The sequence below is a fragment of the Poecile atricapillus genome, chromosome 1 (genome assembly GCF_030490865.1).
Source record: "Poecile atricapillus isolate bPoeAtr1 chromosome 1, bPoeAtr1.hap1, whole genome shotgun sequence".
Classification (NCBI taxonomy): domain Eukaryota; kingdom Metazoa; phylum Chordata; class Aves; order Passeriformes; family Paridae; genus Poecile; species Poecile atricapillus.
In genome coordinates, this window is record NC_081249.1 from 39,159,441 (window position 1) to 39,172,335 (window position 12,895).

At 36.3% G+C, this 12,895-nt stretch overlaps 1 protein-coding gene across 1 annotated transcript in view; it reads right to left on the reverse strand.

Annotated features, from left to right (window-relative positions):
* PCCA (propionyl-CoA carboxylase subunit alpha) overlaps nucleotides 1-12,895 on the reverse strand; it is a 274,262-nt gene that overhangs the window by 233,928 nt on the left and 27,439 nt on the right. The window contains exon 5 of the mRNA XM_058833148.1: nucleotides 409-522. Coding sequence (XP_058689131.1) covers nucleotides 409-522 — 114 coding nt within the window. The remainder of the gene's footprint in view (nucleotides 1-408; nucleotides 523-12,895) is intronic.

Below are 12,895 nucleotides of genomic sequence, written 5' to 3' on the forward strand. Positions count from 1 at the left end.
CAATATAGAAAGTTATTTAAATGAACTTTAAGCAAAAGCCTTTCTAGACAGACTTTGTAAAACGTTCAGAAAAGCCATTATGGCATATAAAGGGTTAGCACTCAAAACTAATTGGGATTTTTTTTTCCCTCAGCAAATTTGGAAATGAACTGAAGCTGCTCCCTGGTGTGAAAGCTGAATCCAGCAGCCACCTGCAGGATCAGCGACCAGTGCTGCCAGATGCTACAAAGCCTTTGATTTCCAGTAGCGATTTCAGACACATTTAACTCATGTGACATGAACTAACTGGAGTAGCATATTCAATCACTTCCCCCCCACACACACCTTTAAAAAAAAAAAATGCAAACTCTGGCTTTTCTGCTTCCTATATAGGAAACAGCTGCAGCAGATAGACACATTCAGACTCACAGCTTGGGCCCCCGTTTTCCTAATGACTTCCATGATGGCATCCATGTTGAGGTAGCTTTTGCTGGTGGGAGCTGGGCCAACACAGACAGCTTCATCCGCCATCTTCACATGAACCTGAAAAGGCAATATTCTGCATTAACAGATGCTCCCAGCACAAATAATTAACATCACCCAGTTACATGCACACAAATCTGATTGTGTCAAAGATCATTTACATATCATAACCACTCTAAAATACACACTGAAATTACTAACACTGGCATACAAGTACTTCCACAATAAATCTCATTTCATTTAACTCTGAGCTTAAGTCACTGTTGAATTTTTTTACTGTTCTAATACATTATTTTGAATTTGATTAAATAAAATCAAGACAAACAATTTCAGCTTCCTATACTGATCATCTATATGTAAATTTAGACTAAAAACTACTTTGTTACTTGTAACCAGGGTAGTCTAATATCTTAATACTTAATAACAAACATTCATGACCAGTTCTAAGCAGACTCCCCAGGAAGTTGGGGATAATTAGAGTGAATTGAATGAAGGGATGCAATGAGTGTCCCTGCACAGCATCAGGTCAGCACCATGCACAAATTAAAGCCTATGACTAAAGAGTTCAATATCACTACACGTGAACCAGAAAATCTTGAGAATTATTTAAGCAGGCTCATGTTTGATTTCTAATCCACTGTATCCTCATTTATATGCATTTGCAAAATATTTTTCAGTCAAACAAAAAGCTGACAAACATCTCCAACATTTTAACAAGAATACTAAAATTGCTAGGTTTGAAGTTAGAAGTCTTCTTACATCTCACATGAATGCTTATCTTTAAGTTTAAAAAGTTTAATTAGATTGGTCTTTAATATGTTTTCAGAGGTCAGAATACTTTTCTTTGAAGATACACATATAACCATGAAACCAAACAACCAGGTTTTCCTCATTCTGCTTTTTTATAAGCTCTCTTTCAACATGTATTCCAGAAGGAATGCCACTGCTTAAACTAAGATTGTTAGCTGTCAGTAAGACTTCTTTAGAATGACAATTTGTCATTTCCAGTGCTTACCAATTTTTAAAACGATTTGATAACTTAAGCATTTGAAATTGAGCATATATTGTCTAAAAATGGTGTTCTTTTAGAAAATTAGTATCAACATTTGAGAAATATAAGACACTGAGATGAGTTCAGTTGGTCAGAGCATGGTGAAAATAACACCAAGCTTATGGTTTTGATCCCTTTATGGGACATTCACTTAAGAGCTGGACTCTATAATCTTTGTGGGTCCCTTCCAATTCAGAATATTCTGTGATTCTGCATCATATTTTTGGTTTATTAACAGGAAATTTTGTTCCTTGTGGAAAGGAATTTTATTTGCAAATAGTATGAAGGCTGTCAAGCATATCAAATTAGAAGTTACGTAGTCTGAATACACTATTGGCTCATTCAGAAGAAAGAAGGCCAGAAAAAAACAAAAAACATCTACAAACACTGACAAGCAGCAGTCAGACAACATTTTGAACAATACAATGAGAAATAAGTAGCAGGTAAATATAACAAACATGTATGACAAGGAAGAAAGTCACCTACTAAGCATTTTAATTTTTTCTTCAGTTTTATTGACCTTTTCTCGACTTGGCAAAAGTTAATCTTACCAACAAGAAGCATATTGATTTGCCATCTAATTCCATGTTTCCTTCTGGAGTCATCTCTTAAACAGCTTCTGAATTTGCTATATCCTCAAGTACATGAGAGTTCACATAACCTCCTGGAATCATCACACATTTCACATTTCAACTATTGCTTCTATAAAGTCACAACTGTTTTATCACTATAGTATTGGTCTCACAATATTAACAGAGCAAAACCAAAAAAAAAAAATCTTAGAGCACTAGCACAGACAATTATGCATCAGGTTTTAGTGCTTTCTAGTACATACACCCTAGCAACTAAGTAATCTATTTTGATCAAATTCTATCAAGATTAGCCTGTCCCATCCTTCCTGCAGCACTAAGTTGAAGAAACAGTATGTGCTCCTTTATCTTCATGATCAGTTTTTATGCTTAAACTTGTTCTGAATCCCAATGTGGTTTACATTTCTAAACAAAGTCATTCAAGCTTAAGCTTAATTAAGACTGTGTTTTATAAAGCCAAAAGCTTCCTTATAGAAAAGGACTAAATATCAATAGCTATTTCTATGTATCAAGATGAAAACCCCACACCCACCCACTTCTTGCACTAAGACACCAATACACTCCCACCAGAACCAAAAGCAGCCATAGAACATATTGCAAAACAATTGATTTTATACATTCAAACAGTCTTGTGCACTTTTCCTCAATATTCCCTCACTCCTTTCTGAAACGTTTCATTGCTATTCAACTCTCTGGAGTTTTAACTTTTCCTTTCCCACATTACCCTGTAACCTGGTAAATTGGTTTCTCCTTGTTCACCCTACTGCAAGTTACTGGTGCCTTCTCTAGTTCAGTGCCAGTTCAGCCTTGAATACACCCTAATACACCTCATAAAGGTATGACAACAGCAAACCAGTAACCATGATATTCATGTTACCAGTACACCTCATCAGAGTACCAGGCAAATCTCTCAAAAAAATAGGTCTCCATTCCACTTCCACTAGTTCAAAACCTCTAGATTTTCAGAATCCAGTGGAAGCTGTTCAATCTAGGGGGCTTCCCATATCCACTTTTATTATGACTTCATATCTACTTTTATTATGAGTAAACCAGCACACATATAAACTGGAAATCTGCTTCTTTGTAATTGATAATGACAATTCCCCTTCGCATTTAGATTTTTTTGACAATACCCTGTAGTTCATGAAGAACACCCAAAATATTGTAACACAAATACATAATAGATTCTTTTTTAGTATAGTACAAATCTAATTAATAGCAAGCATTGTAACAAAAGCCATAGTTTGAGTCTACGTGGCAACTGAAACTTTCAGCTTACTACCAAGTGCTGCCTACTTCACACAGTAATTCACTAAACCTTTACCTCTACAGTATCTAACTTACAATGCAGTAGTTCTAGACAGTCCAGAGAATCCAGCAACTCCCCTTCCTCAAGAATCACAAATTTAAAATATATTGATTTTCAAATTCAAGGATTGCTTAAGTACTTGACATAAATCACAATCTGATGTATTCAAAACCTGTCCCTTAACAGCTAAAACCTCAGAGGTGTGATTTCTCCCTTTTCTGTTTTAGTTCACAAAAAAAAACCCCAGTGTCAACAAAAACAAAGAAGCAAGTCCCAGGAGGTACTTGCAAAAATGCGATTCCTTCATAAATATCTGAATTGACCCTGCAATCTCAAGCATGAATGGCTAACAACAAAGGCTGGAAAACAGTTGAAACTAAGAGCTTAATGGTTTATACTGCAAATTTTAATCATATTGGGCTACGTGAACCTCAAGAGAGAAGCTTCAAGCATCTACCATGGGCTTGTTATATCAGAGAATACAAACAACAAGAAATCACAGAATGACATCTTGTGTGTAAAAGCAATTTGATTTCTGTAAAAGTTTTATACTTTAAGTAGTCTGTTTCATGAAGGCTGATCGTATTTCAAAAGCAGCAAAATCAAAACCTACTGAATCTTCATTTTATAGAACTTCATCCTAATTCAAAAACTAGAGACTAAATTTAGTCGCCTTTGGAAATACAAACCAATCACCAATCAAACCAATCAAAGAGCCAACCAGCTCATCACAGACTCTTATCTATGAGAAATAAGCTACAATAATAAAACTTTGGATTTAACAAGGAGTCCTAGCAGAACAATGTTAGAATGAATACTATTAAATGGTGCAACTGTTTTTGGATTAAGATACAAAGTCAGTTGGAAATAATCTGAAGTACAACAACTATTTTATGACAAGTCTTCCTGAAAACAAACAGACACAAGAACTAGCTCAAGTCCAACAAGCTGATTCCTTCAGAAGCAAACTGCACAGAAGTGGCCACTGGTTACAAAACTAGTTTAGATTCAGGAGCCACCTTTACAGCAAGGCATCTAAATCTGCAAATCCTGCCGGATCTTTACACAGGAACAGCTTCATGTTTCTTCACCACCTCTCCAGTAAAAAGGCAAGTAAAGCAAGGAGTCCACTCGGGATGACTTGCCAGTCATTTTTGGCCTGGACTAGTTTCAAGCACTATGCCAGGCTACAGCAGCTCTCAGGGTGCGGAATGCATCAAGAAGTGATAACAGTAGCAGCAATTGGGTTTGGAGATGCTTCTACATTATGTTTCTATATTTCAGGAGGATTTATAAACCACGTTTGGTGCCAGGGCCTGGCATCATACTCCAGAAGACAAGTATGTCCATAACCCAAAGTTCTGGATATGAACACCACAAAAATAGTCAATATCTGCCTTGTAGATATCTCAATTTAGAAGGACTGCACTGAGTCAGAGCTAGTACATACCCAAATTACCTAGATTATGTTAGCTCTCCTTTATCTTGGAGAGTGATACATGTTCATTTAACAGTAGCATGCTCTCTTGCATAGCCATACTCTGAATTTACTGATTTAACCTCATAATTAAATCTGTATCTCAAATAATCATTATTTCAATAAATCAAAATTAATAACTTGCTACCTAAAATATACATAGGTCTCCTAGGGGTGTTCTGTTTAACACAGCAGTATCAAGGTAACCTTCTTCAGGGCCACTCAGCTGCTGCAGATCACTAGTTGAAATCTACATTATAAACAAATTTCATTTAAATATGCATATCTTAACATTTAAACATAGGAAAGTTCTCAGTATGAATATACAATGTATTCAAAATCGTTTTAAGGCAAAGAACTAAACCACTAACTTTCAGTGCACATACAGTCTATAAAACAATCAAAGACACCAAGAAAATTTACAGATCCCTAGCATTATAATTATTCAGCAGTTCAAGTTTGTTCCCTTCTTATGGATCTGGTTCATGACAAAAAGTGCTTTTCTCCCCAATTTGTTTCACAATCAATCATTCTCATTTACTAACTCCAAAAAGTAAAGGCTGACTTTCTCAATAAAGAAAAATATATCTACATGCATTTTCTAATGGAGTGCTTAGTATCATCTGCATAGTTTCTACAGATGATTTTATATACTTCATCAGTTTCTGAGGCTTATTATGTGACAGATGTAATTTACTTCAGTGTAAATGTCTAATTAACACATACGCACACACACGCCCTTTTTCCTCCATCTCTGAGGAGGTAAACGTCTGGGATTCCCCAGTGTCTCAGTTTTTCAGAGTAGGTCAACTTACACATCTCCAGGTCTCAACATAAGTTGATATTCATACAGCAGAGACAGTTATACTGAGTATGCAAGCTGCATTTTCCCCCTAATTCTTCTGTGCTGTTTCAAATTTATACTATAAGGAAACTGTTATATCTACATATATAGTGCTAATCAAACCTAAGAAGCAATTAAAACAACCTCAGTGAACACTTTTGTTTGGTACACTAGATAAGATTGAGCATTGTTTAGACAAAGAAATCTAATCAAACAAGTCATTCTCCTTTTATAGCTCAAATCAATATTACACATTGGAACAACATCCGTTGGTGTAAGTGGATTCACTTAATTGGCCCAAACTGCATAATACCGCTCAGCAAGACAAATCACAATTAGCTCAACCCATAAAATAGGGCTAATGAGTAAATCCTTTGTAAGGTAGCTAAAAAAAACCCAACCACCTCAAATCTTGCCAGCACCATTGCCAAAAGAGACAGACAAAACAGAACAAAAACCCTGTGACACTGAACAGTCTTGAGTTTAAAAAAAAAAAAAAAAATCAAACAGATGCAAAAAAGGTTCAAATTCACTGCTTTGCCAAAAACACATCTTTCATCTGAACTGTCTTTAGCAGCTTGACATTAAAATACACATAACAGTAATACAATGAGTATTAGCAGTGTGCAGTATTCATACAGCCTTTAAAGTGCTATCTGCAAAGAAATACTGCCACACCATTACAGCATTTAATCCTAAAACAAAATAATGGAGACATGTCTAAAGCACACAAAAAACAAAACTGAAATTCATAAATAGCATAACTCTCCTGTATTTCCCACATTTAATTTTACTCAGCATTCTAAAAACCTAAATAAAAGTTCATGCAAATAAACAGGTCAACCTGCAGAGTCAACATAAATAGATTTCTCTGCATGACTATTTTAAACTATTTAAATTTGATGGCCCATGAATAGTTACACAAGAACTCTGTAAAACAATTCTTCAGTGGTCTTCAAACGTGTTTTGGTGAAGGGCATTTACTTGCATTCCCCTCCAAGTCTACAACGACCCTCAAAACAGCCCATCCATTAGCATCCACAGGATTAGATCCCTGGTTCACGGACACCAGCTGAGAAAAATAAATGTCAAAAAATAACACCCCTTCCTTTACTTCCCAGTCTTGCCCTTCAAGTTTGCCAACTGGTCAAAAAATGAAGACAGTAAATAACCTCAGTAACCAAGGGCCTCAAAAATCCACAGTTTTCAGCTAAAGTTAAAATTAATAGATCCAGGCTGAACTGAACAATCGCTAAAGGACAAACACCACGAATCAGGCAAGGAAGACTGCATTTTTAACCAACACCAAGAGAAAGCACATTTCAACACATATCAAGATTTTCATCTGTTTGCATTCTTGCTTATACACATGAATTTATTTTTTTAACCTTAAAAAATAAAGTAAATCCCCATTCTCTCTTCCACGGATGAAGCTCTGGAATGTTGTTTGCTGCTAAAAAGAGACGCAATTTTACCTCATCATGAAGAAGAAAGGACTACCCTATTGTACCTAGCGGCCTGATCACTCTTACTGTGAAAACTAGACAATTGTAAAGCTGTCTTAGAGCAATACTCTCCAACTGTGTTCTGCTTGTGGGGCAAGAAAACGCCTCCTGAGTCCTGAAGACATTACAGGTAAGACTCTAGAGATGAGTTTCAGAATGGCCTTGGCTCCTAAAGGCCTTTTCCTATATGCTTATTCTTTGACAGATAGCTTCAGTGAAGCACCTCCTAGAACAATGGTGAGAAAGAAAGCTTCTCCATCAGAATTATACTGCAACTGCTTACTGTGTTGGACTCTCCAATTAGTACACAACTATTTAACTCTGCTAAATTTTCAGTAGCAAATTTGTATCACAACCTCCAACATGCTTTACTCAACACCAACCAGTAACAATCAGTCTTTCTTAGGTAAACTAATTGAAAAAGTAGGTCACTAATCTACCTTTGGATGAACTGAACCATTAACAGAGGTAGAGCAATCAGGAGTGGAAAAACAGAATGTCCCAATCTTTAACTCCAAGCCATTGCACCAGCAGCAAAACACATTAACAATGTTCAGGGAAAGACTACCTCCTTCCCCTGGTGTTTCCCTTAGTGGAAGAGCTACCAAGTTACTTCGCACAAGTGAAAATTCAAGGCAGCACAGCCACTCAACGCAACCTTTGCTGATGTCTGTGATGCTGTGAAGAAAGTCTGCAAGCTTACAACTGCACTCTCGTGTCTGCAGACTATTTTTACTTTGGAATACATTATCTAGAGCAAGTTCCAGGATAAACAGGAGACTTTTAGTTCAGAGTATACACTAACCATTTGCGAAGACAATAAGTGTATTTACCAAAGAAACAGTCTCCACCTGTTGCAGGAGTTGAGCAATTCATCACATTTATTTAGAGCAGTCCACTATGCTCTGTGAGGATGCTCAAGTTTCATCTTTGCAGTATATGTGATTCTGCACTTTAAGTGTTTTAGAAAAAGAATTAAGTTTTTTGTGATGTTAACAAAATAGTGATGCCCTACAGTGTTCTTAGTAGCCTCCCTGCATTTCAAACACATCTGCACCCACATGTCAGCCTTTCCCTAATGGAATCTGAGCTTCTAAGCACATTAGCAAAGCAATAGGACAGAGCTTTCTCATGCTGTTTCTTCTTCCTGCCTCTCCCAAAAACAAGCTCACCAAGGAATGCATTTGATGCATGCTTCTTTGTTTTGCTTTCTAAGGGGGTTAAGACATGTAGGAGATGGGAAAACTGGTAGTTAAGCAGGTCTAGGAAACAGGATCCCATGGTAGGAAGGGCAGTCAACTACAGAATTTCATATACAGAGGTTTAGTTCTTAATTAAGCTAGATATTCCAGAAGACACTTGGGATTCAGAAGTAGATTAAACTCAGCCCTAGTACAATGCAACACATAGTCTGCACTGGTTACATGTTCCCATCCCGCATTTTCAGCTCTAATCTGGACAGAGTTCCCCTTTCAGACGGATCAACATGGTACACAGCCATTCAGATGTCTACAGATGGACGATGGACTGCAGAAGTTACTTCCAGCATGAAAGATCAAGGATTCCTAAAACCAGTTCTAGTGTTGAGAGAACAGCTGACAACAAGGTGAATTCACAGCTACCTGGCATTTCAACTACACAACAGTATTTAACAGAAAGGTGAAAAGGGAAATGTCGACATCAACTAAATGCAACATATAATGGATCAGTAGTTGGAAGATTCACATTTTTTTTAAAAAGTCACAAACACAAGATGCAGACTTACAGTGAGTTATGGCCTTCCCAGAGCAGACTAACTTCAGGCCCAAAATGAACCATATATTGAGACTTAATCTAAGTTTCACAGTGAGCCTCACTTTAGACATATACAAAATGCCACTCAAAGGATGATCCCACCCCTAAACCCTGCTCTACACTCAGCTCTAGCAATTACAGTGCTGCTGAGACAGATCAATGGGCTGAACAGACACAGTGGAAAATAAATTAAGGGGAGGGGAAATTAACCTTCTGTCAAATCAGCAAGTTAAACCATCTCCCAGCCACATGACCATCAGATCCCACAAAGTGAATGAATGAGAGGGGCCAGGAGAGCCCAAGCACTCTTTCCACAAGTAGTTTAGACTTAGAGGAATTTAGACATAATATGAAGCAAGTTCTACAATGTCAAATAATCCAAAGAAAATACCAGAAAAAACAGTTTGTGAGTAAACGCAGAATATCTAAAGGCTGACAAAGTTCCAGAGCAGACTTTCTAAAACACAGGCTTTCCTCATGTCTATGCAATACATACACGCTCAACAGAATGTATGTAACGGATGTATATGCATGTGTATGTATGTACATACACACATCCCTTAACCACTTCTAGGGGGTCAGTGAGAGGGGTTTTTCCACTAAGACTAAGCACTAAATTATTATATTAAATTAACAAAAATTACATCATAAAATCTCAATATTACCATCATAGCCAGCATAATCTTAGGTTTTTATGAGGAATTAAATACTTTAAAATGCCTTACAAAATAGTTGTACTTAATATGTTATTACAAGACATTTACAAAATACAGTATTTTTCCTTCAAAATCCCAGTAATGTGAATGTTCAGATTTCTTAAAGATTCTTCTTTGCTTAAATCAAATTGTTAATTTTCTAAGAAAATTGCTTCTCTGCCAGTGTATAACTATTCATTATAGCACAACTTCAAAGAAGATAGTCCTCTACATAAAACCCATCCTAAGGTTTCTACCCTCAAAGGTCTTCTTCTGAAAGACAAGACAGCTTTGAGATTTCAAGACACAGATTTCAAATTGAAATCTATAAAAACAGCGCAGTAGAGAAAAAGCACCAAGCACTCCTGAAAATGACTGCACAGACAAGCAGCCAGCTCACCAAATCTGTAAGAACTGTGTATGGTCTAACAAATAGACAGGAATAGACAAGGAAACCTGCACTGTCTAAATATAATTTTCACACAGTTACTACCAACACTGGACAATTCAGGGTTGCAGATGCCAGACTTTATGTGGTCCCATCCTTTTCCAGATCATCTGAAAAAAATATTTTCAGCAATTTTTTTTCCTTACAGCCCTCAGAGTTCTGCCATAGCTACAACTCCAACTGTAAAAATTTTATTTTAGCATGACTCTAGAAAAATTCTTTATTTGCTTGGGGTTTATACTTTATTGACTATTTTCCCTAACATTTCCACCTTCTAACTTATTTCCTATGATACACACTTTCCCAACTTATGTTAACTCAAATATAGTGAGTGGAATCTTAATCTCCATTGCACCCCATTAATCTTAGACAGTATTATTTCAGCACATCAAGCAGATTTAGCCTAAAAACAGTGTGGGTATTGAGGAAACGGGCATTGATATATAAAAGAGCATTATTTTCAGGACACTAGAAAGTTCTCACCACCCAAGCACAGACCTTGTTCCAATGAATGATAGCAAAGTGCTCCCTCACCACCTAGTTCCCACCCTTCTATGACAAACTGGTATTCTCTCTTGAGCAAGAATTTCAGAAGTGCTAAGACAAATGCTCCAGATCTTCACCTTTGAAGATTAAGTAAAAACTAGACAAAATGAGAAGTATCGCTATCAGAATAGCCTAATTACAGTATCATATATGCATGTAGCCTATACATGCAAATTCTATTAACACATATTTAGATCTTCAATATAGCATACTTGGTCAATGCTAAATATATTTCATATGGTAAAAGAGATAATTACATGCTATACAGGCAACACCTGCACAACACCAAAGGAAAGAAAACCTATTTCTGCAAGGTGACAACTGGTTCCATTTAAGATGCAGAAACTTCTGCATTCCTCACAACATAGAGATAATATTCATAGGTTTAATAAATTAACCCAACCTTACACATAGTTCTATAAGCAATTGGAGTAAACATCTATATAAACAAATTCCTATTTCAAAAAAAGCCTAGAATTTTAAAAAATCTTTCCAGGTTACATGGAATCCATATAGCACAGCAACACACACTCTTAAAGAATGGTTCCTTCTAAATCCTCTTTCCTGTTAGCATTTAGGTTTGGGTTTCTTCCCCCTCCAACCTGCTAAATAAAGTCGTATTTCCTGCTGACAGCAAATGATTGGTTTACCTTTAACTCCAGGGGGTTTAACTATCCATCCTTTAAGAAGCTTTGACAGTTTAACCTGCTGAGCTCACAGCACCCAAGGGAGGGTCTTACTTGCAGTTTTACTTCTGCTGCTGCTGACCGCTAATACTGACTCCGCAGATAATGGATTTCAATAACAACCTCCTACAGGTTAACACTTTGGGTAGTAGCCATGATACTGCTTTAATTAAGCTAATACATGAAGGTTACAGTTTGGTAGAAAGTTGTATTAAATTTGGCAATGCTTACAATAGCAGGAAAAGTGCACATGTTCACCTGCCTAGTAGCTCTGGGATAAATTTGCCTATCGATACAATTCAGTTGGTTTAACTTTAAAGTGAACTCTATTTATTAATTCCATTTCCTTTAAACATGATTTTTTTCAGCATAACTGATAATTTCATGATGGATAGGAAATGGATGCCTCTAACCATGCTGAGCTCAGAATGTGTCTACCTGGCATATAAATAGTCCATGCATTATAGTTGAAGGGTGCTGTGTTTGGTTTTTTTACTTTCCAAGTTTTGGAGAATCCTGATAATGAAAAATACTAGCATTTCTATTTCCTTGGAGCTAAGTTGCTAACAATAAATTTTATATTTTAGCAAGCTATTAATGATATAAAAGCTTAAAGATGCTAAAAACATCTAGTCAAAAGTAGGAAATAATTCATATTTACTGAAAACAAGCATTTGGCAAAATACAAAAGCTTGCAGATTGGAGTATTTAAATACATTCTGCAGGCCAAGCAACCACTTACTCTTTGTCAACACAGCACTTAAAAGCACACATTCAGTTCAAAAACTGAGAGGAAAGAGGACCTTGGTTTAAAAATTGGGTATTAACTTTACCTGCAAAAATATCAATTTGTTGGATAACATTTTATTTTTTGTTAAAGTACACAATCTGACAGACACTCTACAGAGTAATAATGAAGCAGCATGGGAGCCATTTAATATATTTCTTGATTAACTCATTGCCTGTCCAGTTCTCATTCAGACATGTGCTCACATGTCATAATCGTCATAACTCCCATCATCCCTACAGTTAACACACAAGCTCCTTGATTAGTGCACAACTCCCAGACGAGCCATTGCTAATGCTAAATAATTCCCTCCAGCCTCCTGCGACTATACCACAGGCTCTCCAATTAAATATAATGTCTCTGATGAGCCATATTAATACGGACAAATTCCTGCCAGAGATTCTAGCCCACTCACACCAAAGAAGCAACTGAAATAAAAAGAAAAAAGCTATGTACATAAAAATTAGCCAAAAGAATAATTTTGCCATGAGGTTTTAATTACAAAACTTTGCTGTCACAAGCATGTTATTCTTGGAGGTATCTGGGAAACTGACATATTAATACAAGTTTACTGATAAATGACAATGAGTAAATTACCATTTCAATAATTGAAAAGCAAGCATGTAAAACAGATAGCTTTTCCATCAGTTAATTACAATTAGCAATATCTAATCACATGTGATAAAATTAACTCAGATCAC